This window comes from Orbicella faveolata, unplaced genomic scaffold (assembly GCF_042242905.1).
Source record: "Orbicella faveolata isolate gen_17 unplaced genomic scaffold, um_ofav_v1 contig_1, whole genome shotgun sequence".
Taxonomy (NCBI): Eukaryota; Metazoa; Cnidaria; class Anthozoa; order Scleractinia; family Merulinidae; genus Orbicella; species Orbicella faveolata.
The window spans coordinates 23,265,950-23,281,726 of record NW_028301536.1 but is presented as its reverse complement, the minus strand read 5'-3'; the positions used below and the strand labels follow the sequence as shown (position 1 = coordinate 23,281,726).

General features: G+C 39.3%; 1 protein-coding gene and 1 long non-coding RNA gene across 3 annotated transcripts in view; one reads left to right on the top strand and one right to left on the bottom strand.

The window, feature by feature from the left end:
- The window catches only part of LOC149118447 (uncharacterized), a 76,023-nt gene that overhangs the window by 12,513 nt on the left and 47,733 nt on the right, over positions 1 to 15,777 (top strand). The window lies entirely within an intron of this gene.
- On the bottom strand, positions 6,026 to 12,609 carry LOC110054597 (eukaryotic translation initiation factor 4E-binding protein 1-like). 2 transcript variants are annotated; one of them, XM_020760946.2, is made up of 3 exons: positions 12,348 to 12,609; positions 6,938 to 7,123; positions 6,026 to 6,377 (listed from the first exon to the last, which is right to left on the bottom strand). In XM_020760946.2, exons 1-3 carry the CDS (start codon positions 12,487 to 12,489, stop codon positions 6,343 to 6,345), a joined length of 363 nt encoding a protein of 120 aa, XP_020616605.1. In that variant the 5' UTR covers positions 12,490 to 12,609; the 3' UTR covers positions 6,026 to 6,342. The 2 variants fall into 2 exon arrangements, with proteins under 2 accessions (XP_020616605.1, XP_020616604.1); XM_020760945.2 differs by having other exon boundaries at positions 6,026 to 6,380; positions 12,348 to 12,608.

Sequence of the window (15,777 nt, the reverse complement as noted above, 5' to 3'; positions counted from 1 at the left end):
TTTGTTAAAATATTTTAGCAAATCTAGGTGACGAACAAAGTATAGCAGAGATTGACTAAATCCTTTAAAATTGCATGGCAATATTAGAACTCTATAAAATTTTACACCAATGGCAACCGAAGAAAATTGTAAAAATATATAAATCTTGAACTAGCGTGTGTTTAATCCGAAAGCAAAGGCAGGCTTACAGAACTAAATCATGAAAGAAGACCGAATAAAAGGCACTGTGACGATAAAACTTGTCGATAAAGGCGGAACCGAATATTAATATGCTAGTGTAATCACCTCTTGAAGGAACCCGGCTGACGAAAAATCAATAGAAAGTCCCTGCTGGCTTTTGATTATAATATAGGCTCATACCATAAAAACAAACCCAGCTTTGTTAGTCTGTGTTTGATACCGTATATTTTTTTTGATTTACACATAAACTGGCCAGGATAATTTTTTTCCACCTTCCTTGTTTATCTAATTTCCTACCATTAAATGCTATATTTAATAGGAATAAGTCAGACATTACGTGTTGTTACGATAGCTAGCCGTAATTTACCAGAAAGTTCAAATTAATTTATTAGCAGTAATAAAGCCGCGATATGCTGAAAACCATTTCTTAATGAAAGGATTTAACTAAATTAAAACAATAGTCGAAATGAAATAGTTTGGGTCATGTTGCAGCTCTCGTAAGGTCTGACATGAATGGCCTGAAACCCTTTGAGAGGACAACAGAACAAACAACATACTAGGCCCAAAACAATAACAGCCGCTGCAATGACGACAAATAGAATTGCAAACTTACGAGAGCTGCTACACTAGCGCCGAATAGTTCTGTTGAGGGCCAATCAAAAACTCAGCAATCAAGAGATACGTAACCTTGTGTAGCCTTGCTTGCCTGTCTTTCCTTCGCCTCCGGATAACTTTTCAATCATATTTTGTCACAGTCATGCAGATTTTAATTTAACGGTTCCGTCCCGCCCAGCAGTTTTTGCACTCCACATCATGAGGTAGTCTCTGGTTTCCTGGTGCAGATTTAATCAAAATATGACATTCTGCGTGACGAATAAACGAAGAACCCAGGCAACTGTTACAAATGACTACGAAGCTTAGCGCGAAATGCACTGGATCAGTTTAATTCCACAGAATGAGTAGAAATTAGTCGGCCTTGAGTCCTTTGTTATTAATTATTTTATAAACGATGTTGCAAAAATTAATTGTTTGCTACGCTTTTTCCTCTCGGAGCGGAAATTACTTTCTCTTGAGTTGAAAACAACGAAAATTTAAACAACGCTCAATTCCCTTTCACACATCAATCGACTGATATACCGGCGCCGTATTCAAAGTATCCCCCGCTCGACTGACAATCATGCAGACTTTACTTCTTTCACTCTTCGTTTTCTTTGGGAGAACTGCTGTTTTATCTGAGAAAAACGAAGTTTGTGAAGCACTCGTGATTCACGAATGCTCAGGTTACTCACGAGGGCTGTTGAAAGTTCTTGAAAATGGGGACAAAAACCTCTCTAACAAAGACTGCGATGCTTTCCAGGTAGGCCACAAACGTTTTCGAGCAAGCTCTGTCTTCGCGAATCGTTCGCTTTCCAGTCACACCCATTACACCCGCTAATGATGAAGAACGCGTACAGATGGAAGCATCTCCAAAGCCTTTTCATCCCGGTGAAATGGTCCTGTTTGACGGCCGGTTACTGTTCAAATATAAGGCTTAGTAAACATTTGGTGTTTTCATCGCTTCAATAAACCATTATTTTACATGTAACCTTCCCTTATTTCAAGAATATTACGCATATAATTATATGAATATATAAATTGGTTTTTTGTTATATAACAAAATCAATTCATATATAGTGACTTAGCTTTCAAGAGAAAGTTTCAATGGACTCGGTATAACCTTTAACAGAAATTTATCACCATCAGATTATTCATAATCAGTTTCTTTTTACAAAATATCTTTCAGGTCACAATTGATTGCCTTTCTGTACCTCGTTGCCCTGGTAATCTCTTGACGACATTTCGCTACTATGTCCTGCTGACAGCATTAAGCCTTTCTAAAGCATTTGACACCTGCCCTCATCTTGATGTCGAAACCTTACAAGCCTATGTAGTAGGTACTTGCACATTTGAACTAAATTCATCATTTGCGGCGATCACTGATTTCCGCAGTTCAAATACATGATCTTTGATATATTCACTTGCAAACTCATCATTGGTAACTGCTGGAACATTCTCCGCAACAAAATATGATGACAAAGAAATAAATGAATAAATTACAAAAGAGGGAATGAAAAAGAGAGGTAAGCGGAGGTGCTGCTGGGTTCTTGGCTGTTATGGACGGACCATTCTTTTATTGACAAGGTGGAGGAGGGGGTGGTGGGCCATTTCATTCTGGGGAATGAACCTTTTTTTTCTCACCGTTGGGCTGTGCATGATTATTTTTGGTGAGTAATAACTTGTGCAAGATTTTCTTTAAAAGGTCAAACACGCAGGACCTGGATAGTAGTTAGCAGAAAGCACTCGCTCGATTTTTTCTCTTCATGGCTCCCCTTGCACGATTTTTTTCCGCCGTATTTGCTGAACAGGATGTTTTCTTTTTTGGAAATTGCCCAAGCCCCCCTCCTCCCTCAAAAAAATAATGGTCCGTCCCTTAGCCTAGTCGACAGTACCCCTTCACCGGTACCTTTTAAACCAAGACATTGCGCGTCATGTCAAGAGAAGATGATGGTAAGATAGTTTATATCCCTCATATCGGCTCATTACTATGACAATCTCTTTCGAGCAATTTTTCGATGTAGTATGCGGTCCTCACGCAAATTGTCGTCTTACCAGCGCATTGCTTAGATATTTTCGTCCAAAATACGTGTAACTACTGGTATAAGCCGTTTTGGCTGTCCAACGGTAGACTCACGTGAGAAAACTTTGCGTATAAAGATTGACTACTTCTAGGATTTCTGAAAAGGGGTTAGGGTTAGGTTCTAAAAATAACTTGGTATTAACTAGGTATTAACTAGGTATTACTCTGAGAATATGGGAGATCAACTTAACTCTCTTACTCTTCATCCTCGCTTGACCATGTTTAGCTGAGTGCATTTAATGTCGTTCTCCAAGTGGGTAAAATAAAACCCAACTGACAATGATGACAGACAAATTTATAAGACGTCTTAGTGAAAAAGCGTTGAGGGAAAGATTGAGCCTCGCCCCTGGAGGGACCTCGAGGGGGCCTTATGCGCTACATGGCGCGAGGAGACCCGAGTAACTTGAAAAGCGTAACTCAAGTTGAAATCGAAATACTCAACAATCTTTTGTCTCATTGCAGCTCTCTCTCCTGGTGAAAATCAGTACAAACAATATATGAAATTGCCCAATGAAAGTGTATCTCATCTCTACTTTTCTCGCAGGTATCAATGTACCGTGCAAAGACAGGGAATCCATTACCGACCAATGCGAGAGGAAATGCCGGTGCAAAGATGGTGATCTAGTTACTTGCTACAGAGTACGAAAAGAATTTACCGCAATGAGCCTAACAGAGCGACGGCGTTTCATAGACGTTCTCAAACTAGCTGCTGCTAGCCCTCGATACCGGAGCGATTACGAAATACTAACAACCCTGCATTCAAGAGTGCCCAGCAAATTCCTTCATCACATGCCTCAAATATTTCTTCCTTGGCACAGATGGTATTTGCTGGAATTTGAAAATTTCCTTCGTCAAATTGACTGTCGAGTAACAATTCCTTACTGGAATTGGAGCAGCATCTCTGTACACTGGACACAAGGCTCTGTATGGAGTCCAGCTCCTTACGGTCTAGGCGGCAACGGTGTCTTGCCTGCAAGATGCGTGATAGACGGTCCGTTTAGAAAGAACGAATTTCGTTTACCTTGGTGCGTGGGCGGTGGCTGTTTGAAAAGGGACTTCAATTACTCGTGCAGTCTACCAAACCTCGAGGACACCTGGAATTTACTCATGCTTGAGAATTTCACTATGTTTGAAAAAGCAATTCGTGAACAATACCACACCAAATTTCACGACTGTGTAGGAGGCAACATGGCCCATCATGCAACGGCGTCATTCACTCCCGAATTTTGGCTTCTTCACGGTTTCATCGACAAACTTTGGACCGCCTGGCAGAGGAAGTCCTTAGCTCACCAATTTGAATTTTATACAAATATTAGGTTTACATTGCCTGGCTCTGACAAGTTTCCGTGGGAATTTCTTGATCAGGATAGTTTACCAGGCGGTGTAAGAATTCTATATGAATAACTGCTGTTAATTATATACAATGATAATCACAAATAAAGATGTACTATGGCGACCCCTTCCACCCCCGAGAAAGGGCAGATAATTCATGGTAGGCCACATATAATTGCCTTCCCCTTTACTCCTTAAATGCTAACCGCAAGCAAACAGTAGTAATTAAATGTTAACCGCAAGGAAACAGTAGTAAATAAATGCCAACTGCAAGTAAACACAATATTTAAATGCTAACCGCAAGCAAACGGCAGTAAATAGAAGCAAACTGCAGGGAGACTATATGGGTGGCCTACCATGAATTATATCCCCGAGAAAGAAACAATGACATTTCGTAGTGAAAAGAGCAGCTGGCCATTCGATGCTGTTGGTGAAAAATTACAAGGAGTACACAGGGAGCACTGGTCCCATTTCCTTCCAAACAACCAATCCACAATCACAGTATCAGAACCTCTTACGCTTTTCATGTACCTCATTGTCAGAAAAACTTTAGAATTTTTAAGGTCTTATTTTTTCAAAGGACACAAATTCAATAACTCCCTTGTCAATGAAATCACCAACTCTGTTGCCGTTCTCTCACGGAAACTAATATGTAAAAAAAATAACCATTGCTTATGGGAAATAACTGTTACTCATTTAACATTATGGAAAATAGTTATAATTTTAAAGCTTGTAATAGACTTAGTTACTATTAACCAGGAGACCAAAATTATCACACATAAGCTTAAAAGTTCCTCCTCAGTCTCCTCGCCACTTTTCCCCAAAATTTGTTTTAATTTATATTTAGTTTTTAATTCTATTTTTTTGTGTGGGCGCAAATAAATAAAATTAAAAAATAAATAAAAAAAACAAAAAATAATAAAAATCAGTCAGATACCTTGCTAACACCCAGGGAAGGCAATATTTTTTTTTTTTTCAGGCTTCAATTTCACAACTGCTTATGATCAATCATGTCTTCATATTTTTCTCTGCAGTTCAAATATATGATCTTTCATATATTCACTTGCATAATGACACTTTTTGATCACATGCCACGCCCTTATACAAAGATTGCTTGTTGCAATTTAATTTATATATCATATTACATCCAATAATTGCACTGAGGAAATATGTTTTTGGAGGTGAGAAAGAGTGATTGTTCCAATTGGAAAGAGATTGTTTTAAACCAAAAAATAACAATTCATTGGCAAAAGAGTACCAAGAGGAAACAGAAAATATTAGATATTCTCACAGTATTGGATATGCTACAAACATGTGACAATCATGTTTCCCATATTGTACCAATAGCTGCAAAACAACATTTAAACAAATATTGCAGTTTTAGTCACATTAAAATACATCTTTAATTTATAGATGAAAATTTCTTAAATTTAGGGGAGAGAAAAACTTCTGTCAATCATCCGGTTCAAAAGAGGTGGTTATTTGGGGAAGCCAGTGCATTAATTTGTTGTATGAAAAGGATATAAAACATCACATAAAGGATTTCCTGTTCAGTATTCCCTGGCAGAAAGGCTATGGTTTCAGTAAAAATAGAAATAAGCTTAGAGTCTCTCTTAAGAAAGGCACTTCTCGTACCATGAATCAGCCAGAGGGTGTATACATGGACAGAAGCCACCTCACTAAAGGTGACCACTGATATAATGGTTTTTGTTTTCTTTCACCTGAAAACAAGCAAAAATGAGCCATTTTGGTCTATGTGGGATCTACTGCTTCTGCAAGGAAAAAATAATGTACAAGGAAGCACACAGTTCAGAAACAATGAAGACACTTCTGATCTGCATATTTGAGTCCAAACATTTTATTTGGGCATTGCTCTGACAGAGTCAAGAGAAAGGAATTCTATGTACAATATGAGGTGACATCAGTCATTCCTTTTTTGACATTCTTTGTTTTGACAAGAGACAACCAGTTTTAAAGTTTGACACCACAACTGATTTTCCTGTCAACCATTCAATAGCTTCACACCTAACATAACTATTTACACCCACTCAATGTTGACATTTATAGTGGTGTTCAACAATGTGCAACTGGGTAATCTAAAAACAATGGTCATTGGAATAAACATGGGGTGGTAAGCATCTGTCCAGCTGCCATTATATGTCCATCTGAAATTGCGGTTCTTCATGTTCTGCTGAAGACAGAATTAAAAACAGAAAATCAATATTCTTTAGCTAACTTTTTAACATGCTGACCTGCTACCAGGCATTGTTTGTTGGGAAGCGTTCATATTTTTAAAGACTAAAAGAGGGATTAGGCATGTGGAAGACAAATAGTCTGGGAACTGAAGAAGCCAGATCAATAAAGTTTTACGAGATACTTCCAGTAAAAATGGATGTTCTTCTCTGGCAGTGCAACTCCATCATTGCAACCATTTGCATTGGAGCCACTTGGATTTAAATCAAAATTGCCTGAACAAGTTACCGAGTTCTCAAAATTACCTGAACATGTTACCAAGTTCTGTTTCAACACTTTGTTTTCTAAGGGATTCATTGTCGATAGAACAGAAGTCATTATGTTTGACTGACATCTTTCACCTTCATATAGATGACTTGATATTCCTCTCAACCTTGCCCAATCTTGAAAACTCTATCTTCTGTTGTTTATAATTTTGAGATTCCATTTAACAACAAAGGCACTTATAATAAGTAACATAACAAATCCTTTAGCCACTTCAGTGCTTTTGCTTACCATGATCATTCTTGTCATTCTCTGTTTCTGTGGCAGCAACAACACCATTGTCCTTACGACTCTCAGGCTTTACCTTGTTATTGCAAGTCACACCAGGAATCAGTGGAAGGTTCCGTGGAGGAGTGCGCGACAATGGAGAGTTGCGCAGTTCAAGTAAAAACTTGCGCTCATATATGATGCGTGTCCCTGAGGAATAAACACAGATATTTATAGAATATGAGCTCAACATTTCCCTGATTTGATAGTTGTTGAGGCAGAAGGCTGAAGGTTGAAGGTTGAATCAACTCATAGACATCAAGACTGAACAATCTCATTGTTTAAGTAGAATCAAGGCTGTGGTCTAAGAAAAATTGCAATCGCTCAAAGCTTCCTAGCCATGAAATCCTGAGTGCTAAGCAGTTAGACATATATCAAAAGAGTGAGTTTTTCCAGTCACTCAAAGGCAAAAGTTACTCGCCTGTGGCACCTGGGAACTTCTAGAGCCCAGCCCTGAGAATTCCACTAATTTTCCTTCAAATAATGGTTTCCAACTATTTCTATGCATTGTAAGCAGTATTAAACTTCATGGTTTAGTCAGAAGTGTAGACTTGGAAGTGACCATGACTGTTACAGATGTGCTTAATGAGATCATTGAAAAATGTTTGGAGGTGTGCAAGTGTAATTCTTTCTTTTCCTATTCCAGACCAAAATATGCAATTTTTAATACCCTATTTTAGTTTTGCCCTTAAAATCAATTCCCTATGACAGACCTCTTCTCTGCTAACTGCCATGGAATAGCTTCCACTTGCATGAACATTTGAGGCAGAGAAACGTGTTTCACCACATTCCTGGCAAGAATGCAGAACCAACCCTCTTTAAGACTAAAAAAGTTCAAAACCCATTATACCCTTTGATGCCACACATATATTGCCTTTTGATATACAACTTACATAGTAGGGAGTACCCTCAGGGCCAGTAAATAGTTTGTTTTTTTTCACTCAATTGGTGGCTGCTTTTGTACAGTCCACAATATTTGATTATTTGCTTCATGATTTCACAAATTAGGTTTTAAACATAATGCACTGTTAGAGGCTGCAAGCGAGTTATATTACTGTGGAAGTAGGGGCATTGTCGTGTTCTACAAAACAAATCTCTTTTCATTGTCACAGGTACAAAGTTTCCTGCTAGTTGTAGAAAAGATGTCACTACTGAGACAAAGTTGTCTTGCATGACAAAGAAAACAACAAGTACATGACTGTATGATATAGAAGATGAGTCATTTTAAATAACAAAAAAGTCAAATGCTATTATTGTTGTGAATAACTTAGATGGCAGTTGAAGAGAAAAGGGACTTGAAATGGGAGATTTCAGAAAATAACCACACCTATTGCTAAGGAACGAATATTTAACAGGTTAATGTTTAACCATTTCAGCAGTTGTCGTGGTGATTTATCTGATTGATCGCGGGCGCGCGGTCTTGTGACCAAATAGAGGGACTCGGCCAGCCATTTTGTATTGAGCATTGACCTCCTGGTTTACATAAATCTTGTGGAATCTTCAACTCTAAGTAATTGACTTGTCATGAATTTGACTGTTCTACCATGTGGGGACACCTATACCACAAACAGCTTTTTGGAATTCCAAGGGCAAGGGTGAGGGGGGGTCTTAGAACTGGAAATCCAAAGGCATGGGGGGTACTTACGATTGGAATTCTGAAGGTGCGGGGGTTTCAGGTCTGGGATTTCCAGAGGGGACAGACACGAGTGCAAAAGCATGAACAAACTGATGAGACTATTGATGACTTCAGAAAGCAGGACACATGACAAGCATTGATCGATTAGGCATGTGTGTGCATTTATTTACAGAAGAAAACCAATAACACATGGAACCTTGCACATCAAACTCCAGATGCCCAAAAGTTGATGAATTTCCTTTCAGATTATTATCATTTGCGTTGAACACACGTCCATAAGACAGGGACCTGCCATGGTTATTTTCGCCAACAATGCATATATTCATAATAGAAAACCACTGTAATAACTTCCAATCTAGTGAATATCGTTAGTAGTGTCAAAGATAAATTTAAGGTTACTTCCCACCTTCAGAGGCCAAAACAGTTGTTTTTTCTTTTATTTGACAAAATTTAAGTTTGTCATTTTATCTAGTGTTTCCAAAAGAAAAACATTAAAAATCTCAAAAAGCAGCCAAGTTATTTAGAAAAAACGTATTTTCAAATAAAGTTAATAAACTAGGAAGGTGTCACAATCTTGTCAACGGGCGAGAACCCTGGGGAAATTTTCGCGGCAAACGCTCATCGCTCGTATTTCACGTCATTTGCATATTTTTATTTACATCACGCACTTGACAAAAACTCCCACGTGGAAGCTCTTTACGCTAACTCCTATGGAAAAATCAAAAGCAGAAAAAAGGCCCTGGGTAAAGAAAACGAAAAAAACCGGCCCTAAGAAGAAAGAAAAAGCTCCATATTGTCAAGGAAAGAAAAAAAAAACCTTGCTGAAAGCGACAAAGGCCCTTGGTTTGGCCAAACGCCTTCGACAATCTCGGCGTCTGCTGAAGATCCGGAGCGTTCGCATATCCTTGGAGCAAGTAGCTTAAAAATCAAAGTTAACGTCAGTGCAGGCTGCGAACAAGATTCTTCGTTGGAATCTGGCGGAAGTGATGAAGAAAATGAAACCTACCCAAGGGAACTCCTTTCAGCAATAAGGGTATTTCTTAAGCTGTCCGTCGATTCCTTAACATCTTGTTTTTCGGCGGCACATTTTCCACCTTTAACCTTTTTGGCACGGGTTTTGCCTTTGCCTTTGACGTCTTTGCCCATTATATTACATCGCCGTCCTGAATTGAACTCCACTGAGCGAGATAAAAACAACAGGTTGCAATGCGATGCTTTTCCCGGGAAATCTTGATCTATTGTCATAGGCACTAGGAGGTCCTGTTGTTCCATTGGTTTGTGGTTTTATTACGCGTGATAATCTCTGGGCATGACGCGAGTTGTTTACGAACCTTTACAAGCTAAAATCTTGCATTTGATTTTTGGAGGAATACATCCACTTTGAGCGAATTTATAGGGTATGCAGATTTGACGGATTTTCATGAAATTTTGTCAGAACATTCCAGAGATAATGACAAACCAAAGTGTGTCGGGAAATTTTGATATTTAACACATTTTTCCCGTGGCGTCCATTTACACAACACGTCTCGCATATTTTTAGCTACTCCAACTTTAGAAGTGGATATCTAAACTACCAATCAGAATATCGAAAAAGCCCGACACACTTTCGTTGATTGATGCCTTGTGAATAAGACTGTGCAGCCATTTTGCTCGTACTGCGGAATCCGATACCCGATAAATTCAATAGAAGAAGCCTCGGTCGTTTCACGCCTTACCGCCTCCTGACACTTCCTGAAAGAAAACATTGCGGAAATTGTATTTTTTTCTTAAAGTACATTTTTTAAGCTTTCTTCTGATATATAGTTTGTTGGGGTTTTATTGAAACTGGCGTGTGTACGATTTTTTTCCCGAAGGAAACCTGCGAAGGTGGGAAGTAACCTTAATTAGGCAGGATTTGCCCACACATGTTCAAATTTCCACAGTAACTAAGACACAAAACACAAGAATTTTTTATTTCTTTATCAGTTTTGGTGCAAACTAGTTGCAAACTTGCAGCTGAAGTGGAGGAATATTTAGAGTCCAAACATTTAGCCATGGATGCACGTGATCGTATCTGTCACAATTTTGAAGCCCTGTAGAGAGTTTTTTCAATTTGAAAATATAATTATTATCAGCAAAAATGTCTGGAAGGTTGTTATTGAAGCATGCAATCTCTACCTTTGGAAGTTGTAGGGCGTCAAACAAGGAATTCTAGAGTGTTAAAGCTGGAAGGGAGAGGGAGGGATTTAATGATTTCGGAATTCAGAAGGCGTGGGGGTATGAGATTGTGGACATTTCTGAAGGCAAGGAGGGTTTAAGTATGGAAGCCGTCTGTGGTTGGGTGTGGATAATTTCTGGAATGGTCCACTAAACCCTTTAGAAGCATGCTGCCTTCCAGCTTATAAACAACACCTATGATAGCTTCAGTCAGTCAAGATAAAGTAATTTGCACCTATGTTCATTCTAACATGTTCTAAATTAAGTTAAAAATTATTCCCAGAAATATGAGAACAAAAACCAGCTATTTTGCAAGCTAGAAAATTGAGTGTTCCACACCCTTGCGACCAATTTAGCATATACATCTGAACAGCATTCATGGTGTTTCACCAAAACAATCTTGTTGCAATTTTCCAAAATATCAAGCTGCAGAGAGGATCAGAAAGGTCCATGATAAGCAATCACAGAGGCAGATGATCAAGCTGCCAAATGAAAATTACAAAAGCTGCTAGAATTGTCAAAGACAGTTGCAACATGAAGGCGTTTTTTTTTTTTCGAAAAGAAAACAAAAAACGTAGCACCTACGTATGTGTTTGTAGCTGCCTTGCAGTCGTTTTTGCTTGAAGACAAAAGGCTTAGGTTCATCCGGGAACGAATCGTTCAATCAAAGATAGGTTTTAAATTTCAAATGAGTTGAATACATTAGCCCCGGCAGAACACGTGGGAATTGTTTACATCCCCGAAACAATACGTGCCGCGTATTGCGAAGCCAAAGTAAAAAAAGACCAAACATAAACACTAGGCCCTGCAACAACACGTTCCATAAAGAGAGCACGTTAAAAGACGAAAAAATAACTTCAAGAAGTCGGGCTTTCCATCGACAAGCTCGCCAGCTCTGCAATAATCTAAGCAATCCGATTCCACGCAACGTAGAAAGGTTATGACGACATTAAAATAGCGCTTTGCCTTTGTTTTGAAAATCGAAAGCCCTGCACTTTGCGGGCGTTAGAAGAGTTTAAAAAACTCGTTTTTCGTAGGTTTCCCTGACCAAACGCTTTACAAACGTCCTTACAAGTGCAATATTGAGTCGAGTTGGTGTGCAAACATGTAAACTTAATCTTACGTGACCGACGAAACGAAAGTTTGCTTCAACCCAAAACTACGTGCCTAAAAACAAACCAAGGCTTCAACTATGCTGAGCTTCCTTCGTCTTCGATCAGTGAAGAATTCACTCGCCAAAAGAATTCACTCGATCAGCATTTTAACATCGACACACTTGTCTCACGCTCGACAAGGCAGCTTTCATAAAACGCCTCCTGTTTCGTTGCATGTACGAATGTACACTTTCTGCAACGTAGTCATTATTTAGGGATCGAGTACAACCAGTCCCGCAACGAATGTACGAGAAAAAAAAACGACTTTATCTAAACGCCACACTCTCACCAGAAGCCAAAAAGTAGATAAACAATTTCAACACGAAGTGCTTGATTGATGATCTTGCTATGCTAGAAGAAAAGCACCGAAAATAACCAGAAAACTCACCGCCTGGAGTTGTGGAAAATATGGTCCCTCCAGGAGTGGTGGAATAATCAATCGGCATTTGGCCAGGGTCGTTGACTATAATTCGTCTGGAAGGAATCGCCCTTGACTCAGTGGATAATACGTCAGTTTCTGCCGGCTCCATTCTGTGTTGTTTTGGCTGCAAATAGTGTAAATTCCCTTCGATCTAAAGCACTCTCCCGCAAAATAACTTTGCCCGTCCTTTCCAAACTTTCCAGCAAGTCACGAGATCTTCTTGCGCATGTTCAATGTTCTAATTGCGTCATCCTGTTATTATGAATCACGTGTCTTCTTTCCCAAATGATCACAAAACCTGACCTTTAGCATGTTACTGATTTTGGTTTCTTTCCAGTTTTACCGTCTTTAAAATCTATTACTAAGAATAATCTCTTTAACTATCTTTTACAAATCTTATAGCCTGTACTAATTTTCCATGTTTCAGAAATATAGCAAATTATAACTGCAAGCACGTTTTTATTTCCACGTAAAACAACCAGAAGTAGGAAGACGTCGGTGAAAGAACGGACCACTTCCGGTTGTCTAGTGCGTCAGCCGCGTTTTGCATGGCGTATTTTGTAGCGCTCGTGACAAAAGAAACCCCTCTAAAATTGCTGCTTCTTTCGCGCCGAACTAGAATGATTATACAGCTGTAAATACCGGATAGATGTAATCACTGCCTATTTCTAGAATATTTAGCCCAGTTCCCCAGGCCGCTCCTAGCAAACAACTCGAGCAACGGGCGATGTCGACTTGGTATTGTTCCGTTCAGTTTATAAAATCGTTATTGACGGAGAGGACGGAGCAGCCGAATTCGAAGTAAAACTTGAATCTGCATGTCTTTCTTTTCCTTTCTTATGGATGGCATATCTCCAGCTAAGACTGCGGTTGGCTTGCTGCTTCCAGTTCTCGGTATTAACACGGAATTGCCCCCGAGGGTTACTCCCATATAAAAAGGACGGGGGTACTCCTCGGAAATTTTGAAAAGAACCCCTAAGAGGTACAAAGACCCTGTTTTGTGGGCGTGGCTTGAAATTTTTTTCGCCCCTAAGGGGTACCAATTCTAACACAGCACATTATTTCCTGTCATAGTTTTTTCGCCTCAGTACGGCTACAAGGTACCGCAAAAGCTGCCGCTGTGGATCCTCTGAGGCTGAACACCCTAAGAGGTACCAAAACTGCTTTTTTAACCCCTAAAAGGTATGATGAGTACCCCATCTTTATTATATGGGAGGTCCCCATCCGGGATTGTGCCGCCTTCCACCATCACCCTGGTCTCGCCTCCCGCCAGTCAGTTCGCGGTACAAGATCTTTTTGGAACTCAAGCATGAGGCATGACCAAGCAAGTCTCGTCCCTTGGTTAAGACCCTCCGCGAAGTTTAAACTTTTTTCCCATAGAAACATTGTCTTTTTGCCCTAGCAAGACCAGAGGTAAACAGCAATAGGATTTAGGACTTTTAGTGGTCACGTCCTCATGACGTCATTATCTTGGCAATGTTTAACTTGAGCTCAGTATAAGATATCAGTTATTCTTTGCCTTTGTTCAAAGAAACTATCTGGGTGCGGCTCGAGTATTATTTGATCCTAAAACAAACCACTTGAAAATTGACCTAACACATGTTTATTTTTTCTTCGAATGCAGCCCTGAAAGATACCTCGATAGCCATAAATAGTCCATGATTTACATCCCTAAGCGAGACGCCCGACGAGCATCGCCGACCTTTTCAAATGTCATCCACGGGGACCAGCCCACTTGGTTCCTGATAATGATGAACTCAATACTTGTAGCTACTTGCGACATTAGCGTCTTCCAAAATACTGCTGTTGGTTCATCTGTCTTACTACTTCCTTCTCTGTCTTAATAAGACCTTCATTTTGGCTAAATTGGTTAAATTATGGGAGATACTAGACTAATATTTGTTTTTCAATGCCTTAAAAGGCATATCGATTTTGAATTGTCCTGAATTATATATCACAGAGCTGAAGTCGAATAAGGATAAATTTTAACTTTATTATTATTATTATTATTATTATTATTATTATTGTTATTATTATTATCATTATTATTATTATTATTTCATAAATTTTGGAATATTTTACAGGTATAATGTGTATGTAACCTGTATTTTTTTTTTTTCCTTACTAAACGCAGCAGCAGCTTGGAAAGCTTATTTAGCCTGAAATTTTGAGAACTGCTTGCTGCATGTTTCATTCATTTCTTTGTGTTTTTTTATTTGTGGCCACCCCCTCCTCCCCTCCCTTTTTCAATTGGTGTTAAGTTTAGCCCACTCGTCTGAATTTGAGTTCACGCGGTGACTCGGAGAAGGAGCTGATTGATTAGCTTTCTATAACTGCTGTCTAAAGGAAGTCTGCCAGAGGACATCATCAAGTCCAAAGAAGGTGCAAGTCTAACGATTTCCTATTAAGCCCCGTCCATTATCGTACATGAAACGGCCCTGAGAAGTAATGGGTCGCCATTTAGCCCCGTAATTAGGCCGTTTGCATTGTGACGATAATGTTGTCACTTGATTTAGACTGCAAAGAGTTCTAGCCACATCAATTAGGGTTTAGAAGTGCAATTAAACGGACAGTTCTAGCTACTGTTGGCGATATTTGGCCTGGACTTTGATGTGGGTAAAAAAGCTGCTGTAGTTGGGAAAGGTACTTTCCCGCTCGATGAAATTCAAGTACATCCGGGACATTGTTGCTTGCGAGGAAAACACGACCACAAACAGAGTCAAAGCTTTAGAAAGCTATAGATCAGCTCTCCGCTGGGGTTTTGATATGCGTAGGTTTGTACTGATTAAACATGTATTTCATGTTGAAAACACTCTTAACTGAATTGTACAAATCATGATTCAATGAAACGACCGTGAATTTAGAGGGTCCACAATAGGGTTCTCAGATCCCGCTTTCCCGCCCACTTTTTCCTGTTAATCCCGCCATCCCGCCCTTTTTTGCCTGTAAATCGCGGTCCCGCCCACTTTTCAAAGACGTTTCTGCGTTAAGTATCAATTTGTTAAATTGATAATTAAATTAATTATTAATTATTAACACAGGCACTTTTTAAAAATAGATATCGTATAAAAGATCACAAAAGAATGCAATGGGTCGCAGATAAGTAAGCACAAATGATTATAGCGTTTCTCTCCGTAAACGGTTTACTTTTGTCCACGTATCAGTGAAAGAAAAAGATTGGGCTCAGAACTTTTGTCTCCGAATGAAGGCATTCCTGTTCGCGCATCCTTTTCATAATAGTAGGAATAGGACACATAGACCTCATACAGCTCATGGTGCTAACGTAGTCAAGCGATAATGATTATGTTTGACAGAACCTGACAGGGTACAGAGCCGTTGTTATTCATTACTTGAAACCTGACCTAGTTCTAGCACAAAAGGCTCGTTTCTGCCAGCT